Source organism: Heterodontus francisci, chromosome 13 (genome assembly GCF_036365525.1).
Source record: "Heterodontus francisci isolate sHetFra1 chromosome 13, sHetFra1.hap1, whole genome shotgun sequence".
Lineage (NCBI taxonomy): Eukaryota > Metazoa > Chordata > Chondrichthyes > Heterodontiformes > Heterodontidae > Heterodontus > Heterodontus francisci.
The window spans coordinates 3,171,112-3,183,210 of NC_090383.1; the positions used below are offsets into that span (position 1 = coordinate 3,171,112).

At 41.3% G+C, this 12,099-nt stretch overlaps 1 protein-coding gene across 1 annotated transcript in view; it reads left to right on the top strand.

Annotated features, from left to right (window-relative positions):
* Positions 1-11,830, top strand: part of cep68 (centrosomal protein 68) — a 40,030-nt gene extending 28,200 nt beyond the window's left edge. The window contains exons 5-7 of the mRNA XM_068044263.1: positions 1,415-1,490; positions 3,680-3,846; positions 10,746-11,830. Of these exons, the coding sequence (XP_067900364.1) occupies positions 1,415-1,490; positions 3,680-3,846; positions 10,746-10,817 (315 nt within the window). The 3' untranslated portion in view covers positions 10,818-11,830. The remainder of the gene's footprint in view (positions 1-1,414; positions 1,491-3,679; positions 3,847-10,745) is intronic.
* The last annotated feature ends 269 nt before the right edge of the window (positions 11,831-12,099 follow it).

The window sequence follows — 12,099 nt, forward strand, 5'->3', positions numbered from 1 at the left end:
TAATCAGAGGGTTAGATAGGGTGGATAGTGAGAGTCTTTTTCCTCGGATGAGGATGGCAAACACGAGGGGACATAGCTTTAAGTTGAGGGGTGAAAGATATAGGACAGATGTCAGAGGTAGTTTCTTTACGCAGAGAGTAGTAGGGGCGTGGAACGACCTGCCTGCAACAGTAGTAGACTCGCCAACTTTAAGGGCATTTAAGTGGTCATTGGATAGACATATGGATGTAAATGGAATAGTGTAGGTCAGATGATCGGCGCAACATCGAGGGCCGAAGGGCCTGTACTGCGCTGTAATATTCTAATTCTAATTCTATAATGTGGGAAAATGTGAGGTTGTCCACTTTGGCAGGAAGAATAGAAAAACAGAATATTATTTACACTGAGACTGCAGAATACTGCGGTACAGAAGGATCTGGGTGTCCTCATAAATGAATCACAAAGTGAGCATGTAGGTACAGCAAGTAATTAGGAAGGCAAATGGAATGTCGGCCTTTACTGCAAGGAGGATGGAGTATAAAAGTAGGAAAGTCCAGCTACAACTGTACAGGGCATTGGTGAGACCACACCTAGAGTACTGTGTACAGTTTTGATCTCCTTATTTAAGGAGGGATATACTTGCATTGGAAGCAGTTCAGAGAAGGTTCAATAGGCTGATTCCTGAGATGAAGCTGTTTTCTTATGAGAAAAGCAGGTTGGGTGTAAACTCATTGGAGTTTAGAAGAGAGGTGATCTTATTAAAATATATAAGATTCTAAGGGGGCTTGATGGGGTAGGTCCTGAGAGGATATTTCTGCTAGTGGGGGGAATCTAGAACTAGGGGGCACAGTTTAAAAATAAGGGGTCTCCCTTTTAAGATGGAGATGAGGAGGAGTTTCTTTTCTCCGAAGGTCGTTAATCTTTGGAATTCTCTTCCCCAGAGAGCAGTGGAGGCTGGGGCAATGAATATATTCAAGGCAGAATTAGACCTTGGAGTAAAGGGTTATGGGGGGATGGTAGGAAAGTGGAGTTAAGGCCATGATCAGATCTTATTGAATGGCAAAATAGGCTTGAGGGGCTGAATGGCCGACTCCTTGTATTTTTCTTGCGTTAAAGGACAGGTGATAATTAGCCAGAATAACTCTCTTGATGGCCGAGGGGCTGTTGATGGACTGGATGTGCATTGGAGGCACACATATTGAGCATGGGCAAGAGGGTACAACAGATCTTTGACCTATTGTGTGTTTGACTGGTTGATGGGTGAAGGGTTTAGCAGGGAGGGACTGTGAAGGTGCAGACAGACTGTGCAGAAAGTCACCAAGTGAGCAGATTGTTAGAATGATGAGTTTATACGCTGTAACATAAATGCAATGTTTCATTTTATTGTGTATAAAGTTGGCTTCAGAATTTGAGTGTGGTGTGTCTCTACTTCTAGGCTTTTAAGCAGCTGACTGAAAGTGTACTAACATCTGGAGAAATCCTACTCAAGGCAATGACCAACACCACCCCAGGTACAAACCCTTAGAGTGCAGAAAGTCCTATGATTCATATTTTTACCTTTATTCTTAGCTGCACCACACTTCAAAAGAAGTTTTATAAATGAAAACTCAAAAAATCCTTTGACTGTGAAACCTGTTGTTAATAATAGGCTTAGAATCAAGAGTTTTATTTACTGGTCTTTCCAAAGAAATAGGACAGTTCTTTTTATCTCTCCCTAGTCTGCAGTGGTTACTATTAAATGTGCACTGGTCTAAATCACAGGAGGCCATTCAGCCCCTCAAGTCTGTTCCACCATTCAACAACATCATGACCGATTTTGTAAACTAACTCCATATACCCTTTGCACATGCCCTAACACAAATCTATCAATCTCGGATAAAAAGAAAAAAAAGACTGACTTGCATTTATATAGCACCTTTCACAACCACTGGACGTCACAAAGTGCTTTACAGCCAATGAAGTACTTTTTGAAGTGTAGTCACTGTTGTAATGTTGGAAATGCAGCAACCAATTTGCACACAGCAAGCTTCCACAAACAGCAATGTGATAATGGCCAGATAATCTGTTTTTGTGATGTTGATTGAGGGATAAATATTGGCCAGGACACAAAGGGAGAACTCCCCTGCTCCTCTTCGAAATAGTTCCTTGGGATCTTTTACATCCACCAGAGTCGGCAGATGGGGCCTGGGTTTAATGTCTCATCTGAAAGACAGCACCTCCGACAGTGTAGTGCTCCCTCAGTACTGCACTGGAGCGTCAGCCTTAATTTTGTGCTCAAGTCCTGGAGTGGGACTTTAACGTGGAATCTTGTGAGAGTGCTATCCACTGAGCCACAGGTGACACTGTAGAGCTACTAGACGGATGGAAAGTTACTCATTGAGCTTGGTGCTACTGGTTTTTTGTGAGTGTTTGTGTTAGTGATGTGTCACTAACTTCCTGTCAGAGGTTTGTTCATGCTGTCACAGATTTTAGAATCCTGAAAATATGGTGAAACAAAAAATAAATCAGGAAAATGGACAGATTTTTAAAACCTCAAAATCAAACATCTACATTTAGGAAAATTAAATGCACACAGAATGGCTATTTTTCTTTTTTTTTAAAAAAACAACAGATTGCATTTATATAGCACCTTTTTAATGTATAGTAATGCCCCAAGGTGCTTCACAAAGGCATAATCAAATAAAAGGAACACTGAACCAAAGAAAGAGAGATGGGTTTTAAAGAGGGTCTTAAAGGAGGGGGTGTGGGGGTGGCCAGTTAGCTTAGTTGGCTAGATAGCTAGAGTGTGATGCAGAAAGATGCCAACAGCGCAGGTTTAATCCCCGTACCAGCTGTGGTAGTTCCTCATGGAGGCCTCCCTCCTCACCTTGCCCCATGTTTGAGGAGTGATGACCCTCAAGCTATACATTACCAGCTGTGTGTCTCTAATAGGGAGAGATGCCTATGGTCCTTTGGGACTACGGCTAGAATACAAACAAAGGAGGGGGAGTTATGAGAGACTGCAGGGCAAGCAGTCTGACTACACAAAGCCAATGGAGTTGTAGGTGGCGATGGAGAGGTAGAACTGTGCCTTTCAGAACCTCAGGACACCCAAAGCACTTTACAACCAATTAAGTGCAGTCACTGTTGCAATGCAAGTAACGCAGCAGCCAATTTGTGCACAGCAAGCTCCCACAAACAGCAACGAGATAATGCCTAGATAATCAGTTTTGGTGATATTGATCGTATAATGTATATATATTTTTTATACTGGGTAAAATTAATATCTGAGAAATCTGCAGAACCTTTGCAGTCCTTCAGCACTAGGTTTAAATTTTAATCAGATTACTTACCAGAAATTAAAAACCCAAAATGCTGAAAATATTCAGCTCAGGCAGCATCTGTGGGGAGAGAAAAATAGTTAGCGTTTCAGGTCTGTGACCCAAGATCCATAGATGGTGCCTGACCTGCTGAGTATTTCCAGCATTTTCTGTTTTTACTTCAGCTTTCCAGCATCTGCAGTATTTTGCCTTTGTTCGTATAGGCAAGGGAATCCAAGGCTATCAAGGGTAGGTGGGGGTGTTAATTCGAAACAGATGAGTCATGATCTTATTGAATGGCGGAGCAGGTACGAGGGGCCGAATGGCCTATTTCTCCTAATTCGGATGCACTTATCCATCATGTTTGCTATTTTTGAATGCTTTTCTGATTTACCGTTTAGTTCTCAAGGAGACACTTGAATTGATAGCAAGACAATCCAAGCAACTTAATGGGCATGCTGCACACCTCTACTCCTCTGTCCTCGCAGCTATGAATATGGTGAAAGATGACTTGGAGACCAAGCAACAGGAATTTAAAACTGCTTCCTTGGAAAGGCAATCAGTGCTGGTAAAAAAAAAAAACTATGCCTGAAAAGCTGTTTTCATAAAATCCTGAATGTCGTGAATCAAGAGTCGTGCTTTAAGTGTTGTCTTTGTGGCGTAGAATTTGCATACGGTGCTGTTGCATTCGTTTCAGCTTAATTTACGATGACCTCTTGTTACTACTTGAATTTTAGTTCTTGAGTTGGGTGGGGGGGGGGTGCGGGGAAAGGTTCTGCGAAAAATAACTTTGTATTAAAGCCTGAGAGCTGGGATTCTAAATATTTCAAACTTGTTTTCATACATAGCTAGACAGAGTAAGTTTTAATCCTCTTGGTTTGGGGATCACCAGAATCTGGGAAGTTAATTTTAAAGATTAGGAGAGATTTCAGTCGACTTTGAGTGATTTTTGCTGATATAATTTACTGTTTAGTCTAGAACTAGGGGGCGTAGTCTCAGGATAACAAGTTGGTCCTTTAGGACTGAAATGAGGAGAAATTTCTTCAGAGTTTTGCAAATCTTCGGAATTCTTTGCCCCAAAGGGCTGTGGATGCTCAGTCTTTGAGTCTATTCAAGGTTGAGATTAACAAATGTTTGGACACAAAGGGAATCACGGGATTTGGGGATAGTGTAGGAAACTGGAGTTGATGTAGAAGGTCAGCCTTTATCTTATTGAATGGCAGAGCAGGCTTGAGAGGCCAAATGGCCTCCTCCTGCCCCTATTTCTTATGCTGTTAATTAGGATAGTATTATTGTTTTAAGTAGAAATTGGGCTGGACTTTCTATATGACCCAGATACTGTAAAGACAGATCTCTATGCTGATGGTGGCATCGGGAATATTTAAAAATTAATTTACAGGTTGTGGGCATCATTGGCAAGGCCAGCATTTGTTGCCCATTCCCAATTGCCCATGAGAAGGTGGTGGTGAGCTGCCTTCTTGAACCGCTGCAGTCAATGTGAGGTAGGTACACCCACAGTGCTGTTAGGGAGTTCCAGGATTTTGACCCAGTGACAGTGAAGGAACGGCGATATAGTTCCAAGTCAGGATGGTGTGTGGCTTGGAGGGAAACTTGCAGGTGGTGATCCCATGCATCTGCTGCCCTTGTTCTTCGAGGTGGTAGAGGTTGCGGGTTTGGAAGGTGCTGTCTAAGGAGCCTTGGTGCATTGCATCTTATAGATGGTACACACTGCTGCCACTGTGTGTCGGTGGTGGAGGGAGTGAATGTTTGTAGATGTGGTGCCAATCAAGCGGGCTGCTTTGTCCTGGATGGTGTCGAGCTTCTTGAGTGTGTTTAGAGCTGCACCCATCCAGGCAAGTGGAGAGTATTCCATCACACTCCTGACTTGTGCTTTGTAGATGGTGGACAGGCTTTGGGGAGTCAGGAGGTGCAGGATTCTTAGCCTCTGACCTGCTCTTGCAGCCACAGTATTTATATGGCTACTCCAGTTCAGTTTCTGGTCAATGTTAACCCCCAGGATGTTGATAGTGGGGGATTCAGTGATGGTAATGCCATTGAATGTCAAGGGGAGATGGTTAGATTCTCTCTTGTTGGAGATGGTCATTGCCTGGCACTTGTCTGGTGTGAATGTTACTTGCCACTTCTCAACCCAAGCCTGGATATTGTCCAGGTCTTGCTGCATTTCTACACAGACTGCTTCAGTATCTGAGGAGTCGCGAATGGTGCTGAACATTGTGCAGCAAATCTGGCCTCTTCCATGTAATACACAGAAAGCATTTGATTGGGGTGTTTCCAAGCAGACAGCCAATGCTAAAGTTGGTCAGGCATTCAGATATTTTAGTGGGGCTATTTAATCTGTTGTCACAGTTTCCTTTTAGGAATTAGAGCCTCCATATGCACTAAGTGTAGTGGCTATGTCACCGGACTAGTTAGAATGTGAGCTGAAATGTCTTGGTGGCAGTTTGAGAATTTTGTACAAAGAATGACCTTATAAAAGATACAGCAACATCAACTTGCATTTATATAGCACCTTTTAACATGGTAAAACGCCCCAAGGTGCTTCACAAAATTTGACACTGAGCCATGTACTGAAATGTCAGGGCAGATGACCAAAAGCTTGATCAAAGAGGTAGGTTTTAGGGAGCCTTTTAAAGGAGGAAAGTGATGTAGAAAGCTGGAGAGGTTTAGGGAGGGAATTTGAGCTTAGGGACCTGACTATTGAAGGCATGGCCAGCAACAGTGGGACAATTAAAACTGAGGGAGCGCCAGAATTGGAGGAGTGCAGTTATCGGAGTGTTATAGGAGATTGGAGATGGGGAGGGGCCATGGAGCGATTTTGAAACCAGGATGTAGAATTTTCAAATTCACACTTTGTCTAACCACGAACCAACGTAAGGCAGTCGAGGGTTTTGGGGGGGCTAGCAGAAAAGTGGAGTTAAAGCCACATGGCGGAGCAGGCTCGAGGAGCTAAATGGCCGCCTCCTCCTCCTATTTATTATGTTCTTGGTGAGCATGATGGAGCTGATGGTGAATGGGACTTGGTGAGAGTTGAGACATGGGCAGCAGAGTTTTGGATGACCTGAAGTTGATGGAGGGTAGAATATGGGAGGCCAGCCAGGAGTGTGTTGGAATAGTCAAGTCTAGGAGTTTTTTTTAAAAAAAAGGCACAAATGAGGGTTTCAGCAGCAGATGAGCTGAGGCAGGGGTGAAACAGGTTATATTGTCCAAGTAGTCTGTGCTGGTATTTATACTCTACATGGGTCTTCTCCCATTCCATCTACTGCATCTCAGCCTTGCAACATATCTTTCAATTCTTTTTAAGTCCCAACCTGTTCAGTCTTTTCTGATTATAGTCATAGTCATTACAGCACAGGAAGCTGCCATTCGGCCCATCAAGTCCATGCTGGCTTTTCGGAGAGCAATCCAATCAGTCCCATTCTATCCCAGTAGCTGAGTTTCTTTCTCAAGTGCCCATCCAATTTTCTTTCATCTCTGCTTTCACCACTCTCATAGGCAGAGTGTTCCAGGTCATTACCACTGTTGCATTTAAAAAATAGTTCTTCCTCCCATCCCTCCTCTTGCCCAGAATCTTAAATCGGTGTACCATCTGCTAATGGGAACAGCCTTTCTTTGTCCACCTTATCTAAACCTGTCATAGTCTTGTATATCTCGATCAAATCTCCCCTCAATCTCCTTTGCTCCAAGGAGAACAACACCAGCTTCTTCAACCTAACCATGTAGCTAAAATCCCTCATGCCTGGAACCATTCTGGTAAATCTCCTGTGCATCTCACATCCTTCCTAAAGTGTGGTGACCAGAACAGGAAGCAATACTCTAGTTGTGGATGAACCAGAGCTTTATAAATGTTCAGCATAACTTTTCTCTGCTTTTGAACTCTGCCTCTGTTTATGAAGCCTAAGATCTTATATGCTTTGCTAACTATACTCTCAATATGTCCTACCTCAAAGATCAATGCAGATGAACCCCCAGGTCCCTCTGTTCCTGCACACTCTAGAACTGTGCCATTAAGTATATATTGCCTCTCCCTGTCCTTTCTGCCAAAATGCATCACCTCACACTGCTCTATTAAATTTCATCTGCCATTTGTCTCCCCCTTCAATTTGTTTTTCTAAAAAAAAAAGTAAAAAACGTAGTATCAGTAAAAGTGCCCATGAAGCTGTTGGATTGTTATTAAAAACCCAACTGGTTCAATAATGTCCTTTTTAGAAAAGAAAACCTAACTCCAATCCCACACCAACATGTTTGACTCAACTGCCCGCTGAAGTGGGCACCCAGTTGGCTTTTACATTTCGCACAGCCTTGCATCAGAAAAAGAGGACCAATAAACGCCTCCTATATGGAGGGATTCGCATTAGAATCCCAATGGGTAATTGTCATGGTAAAGTTAGAATAATTGGGATAAATGGCAGGCAGGGGTGAAAAGGTAATGCAGTTTAACATGACTGTATCCTTTCCATGACCCCTCATAATTACATTCGCACCAGGAGTAGGAGGAGTCGGCTACTCGGCCCCTCAAGCCTGCTGCGCCATTCAATAAGATCATGGCTGAACTGTTTGTAACCTGAAGTCTACATTCCTACCTACCCACCCCTGATAACCTTTCACCCCCTTGATGAAGAATCTATCTACCTCAACCTTAAAAATATTTAAAGACTGCTTCCACTGCCTTTTGAGGAAGAGAGTTCCAAAGACACACTCTCCTCAAAGTTTCTCCTCATCTCTGTCTTAAATGGGCGACCCCTTTATTTTGACCCCTAGTTCTAGACTCTCCCGCAAGGGGAAACCTCCTTTGCACATCCACCCTGTCAAGACGCCTCAGGATCTAGTATGTTTCAATCAAGTCACCTCTTACTCCTCTAAACTCCAGTGGATACAAGCCTAGCCCGTCCAACCTTTCCTCATAAGAAAACCTGACCATTCTAGGTATTAGTCCAGTAAACCTTCTCTGAACTGCTTCCAACACATTTACATCCTTCCTTAAATAAAGAGACCAATACTCCAGATGTGATCTCACCAATGCCCTGTATAACGGAAGCATAAACTCCCAACTTTTGTATTCAATTCCCCTAGATTTAACATTCTACATAGCTTTCCTAATTACTTGTTGTACCTGCATACTAACCTTTTGCGATTCATGCACTAGGACACCCAGATCCCTCTGCATCTCAGAGCTCTGCAATCTCTCACCACTTAGATAATATGCTTTTTTATTCTTCCTGCCAAAGTGGACAATTTCACATTTTCCCACATTATACTGCATTTGCCAAATCCTTGCCCACTCACTTAACCTATTTATATCCCTTTGTAATCCTCACAACTTACTTTCCTATCTTTGTGTCATCTGCAAATTTAGCAACCATACCCTTTTGGTCCCTTTATCCAAGTCATTTATATAAATTGTAAAAAGTTGAGGCCCCAGCACTGATCTCTGTGGCACACCACTTGTTACATCTTGCCAATCAGAAAATGACCCATTTATGCCTACTGTTTGCCAGCCAATCTTCTGTCCATGCTAATAGGTTACCCCCTACACCATGAGCTTTTATTTTCTGCAGTAACCTTTTGATGTGGCACCTTATCAAATGCCTTCTGGAAATCTAAGTACAATACATCCACTAGTTCCCCTTTAACCACAGCATATGTAACTCCCTCTAAGAACTCCAATTAATTGGTTAAACATAGAAACTTTGTAAAACCATCTTGACTGATTATTTTGTATTTTTCTAAATGCCCTGCTATAATTTTAATAGTTTCTAATATTTTCCCCTAAAGTTAAGCTAACTGGCCTGTAGTTTCCTGCTTTCTGTCTCACTCCCTTTTTGAATAAAGGAGTTACATTTGCTATTTTTCAATCTAATGGAACCTTCCCAGAATCTAGGGAATATTGGAAAATTAAAACCAACGCATCAACTATGTCACTAGCCACTTCTTTTAGGATCCGAGGATAAAGTCCATAAGGACCCAGGGATTTGGCAGCCAGCAGCTCCAATAATTTGTTCAGCACCACTTGGTGATTTGTAATTTTCTTGAGTTGCTCCCTCCCATTTCCTGAATTGCAGCTATTTCTATTACTGAGCAACTGTGATGTGCAATTATGAAGTGTTATGATCCTGTAGTTTTTTTTCGGGAAATATGTGGTGTATCTTTAAGACAGCAAAGCAGGCCTCGGGAGTTACCAAGAAGGTGCATTCTCGTTGCCTTGGATACAGCCATTTGGACTGAGCAGCGAGAGATACATTGGTTGCTATTTAATTTTGAGCTGGCTTATAGTGCAAACAGCCTGTTCCAATAGAGGACACAGCCAGCTACGTGTTAGCACCTGAAAGAGCTCAGACCATTTAAACTGCAGGAAGAGAATTTAGTGTGTTTGATTATTATCTCTCAATTCTAAAAAAAGTCAAGCCAAAACACAGATCTCTGATAATTTAAACAGAAGGAATGGAAGTTAGAGTGTGAATCTTATCCCTCAAAAATTCTAAAGCCAAATTAATTTAAAAAGTGTTTGCAGTTCATTAATTGTGGAAATTAATCACTGGAGAAGGAAAGCATCACTTACTGCTGGAACCAGACTACAAACTGTTCTACTCTTGAAGAACCTTTTTCTCCCCATCAGACAGCTGTGAGGACTTAAATCAACCTTGGACTTTTTCACCTCCATCAGGAGTGTAAATTTGCAAGGACTCTAATCTTTATTTTAAATGTTGTTTATGTCTTGGTGTTTAAGAATTTAGTTTTTCTAGTTACTTTGTTGATTTAAAGATACCTGGTTGGGTTAATAAATGGTTTAATTTGGGAAGTTTTTAAAATATGAGGCGATCTGTGGAGGGACAGGAATGAATTAAGTGCTTTTCTCCCACCACAAATAGAATCGTATAGTTTGATTGGGGGCTTTGACTGGAGTGGTCAAAGGAAATGACATGCAAGACATCATTGCTTCCAAATTAATATGTAAATGAAGCTCCTGCTCATTTCTCAGTAAATCCCTAAGATAAAAATGTAGTTTCCAAATTTTGTCAAACAGTTCCCTCAATTAAAAACACAGCTTTTAAAGCTTTACAAATGATTCTCCCCTCTTTCCTGACAAAGTATTCCACTGGAGGGCATCATGGAGCTTTGAGCCAACCAGCATCAGCAGAACAGTCTATTGAGAAAAGGAGGAAACAAGTAAATGTGACAAATTTACAAATCAGCAGATTTAAACTGTCAGACTTAGTTTGCTGTTTGGCATTGATATGGGGTTTACTAATTTCTTCCATTCTTAAACTGGGATATCCCATAGGCATCTGCAATTTGAAGTGAATAAACTACACAAGCTCCCTTCTATTGATAAACGCATTGACATAATTAAATGTCTTGAACCTTTGAGGTCATTTTAAAGTTTTGTTTACAGGATACAGTACCTCCAAATTACATCACAAAACTGATGACTGAATATTATTTTTCTAGACTCTGGAGACGGCAAGTGGCTTTGCGGAACATGATGCATCAAACCACATGAACTTGGATCATTCAATTTAAAAAGCTGAGCTGAGGTTGAAGTTCCCTTTTAATTAAAAGTTGGGGCAGAACTGTTCTGTTAAACTGTTTTACATTTTGCACTTTTTTTTTTTTAAAAACAAGTACCTGTCAAGAAAATGGGTGTCTACATTTCCTGTAATTCTTTCAAAGTGGTCAAATTCAAGTCATTAATTCATACAGGCCTCAGACAAATAAAATAATTTTTAAACTGCATTAAATATTTTGAATGACAACACTCCTGTGGCATTGCCCATGAGCAGCCTGTAACCACAGGTACTGAAGTTCTAGATGGATAATACATACTTCCTATCATTACCATGAGGTTGGGAGTCTAATATTCACTCCCTTTTGTTGAGGGCTCAGATAGTGCACTATCAGTCCCTACAAAATGGGTGTGTTGCTACTGGATGTTAAAAAGCACTGGAGTAATCGAGTGAATAGGGATTGATTCTATAGATCTATAGGTTCCTCCACAACCCATAGTACAGAGAGGAGGGTGTCCAGCTAAACTAGAGAAAAAAAGCGACAATCAGCCCCTCGCTACCGAGCACCAGCCTTAACATGGTCAAGGTTCAGCATTTGCTGGAGGTGAAACTGCAGAGACTGAACTATCCAGGGCACAAGATCCCAAACCACCATCCTACAAAAATTTCTGAAGTGCTGTTTTGATGAAGCAACATCAAGACTCACTTTGGAGAGGAAGATGGTGAAAGAAACTTCCCATAGTCATGTTAACTTGAGATTTGATTAGGGCATGTAATTTGCTGCACTTGTGATGTAGCATGTGACTGGATGACTACAATTTTGCATGAAGTCCTACATGTAGTGTAAGTGCTCATTTGAACAAATTGTAACTCGGCAATAACTTGCCCTAACCATTGAATGTTTAGATCTAACCAGTTTTTGTAACCTTTTCAAAATTAATTTTATAGATGAAGCAGTATCAATTTGCAGTGTTACTATGTAATGTGAATTTTTATTAAAGGTTTTGTTGCCTTATTTTAACTGAGCAACATACAAATAGTTTGACTTATTTTAGCATGTTTATGGATCTTAGTTTGCTTTAGAATAATGCATTTTTACAAAAAGGCTGAGGGGGAACAATAAATGCTTGCCTCTTGATGGGGACGAGGGATCCAAAGCAGAAAATTGTTAATCTAAAACAAAGTGACAGACTAACTCTGCTCCCACTGCTGCTTGAGTAGTGTTAATGTGCACAATAAGGTTACATCAATTTTAAGACTTTACAGTAGAAAAATAATAAAGATTCAGGTTTGATTCC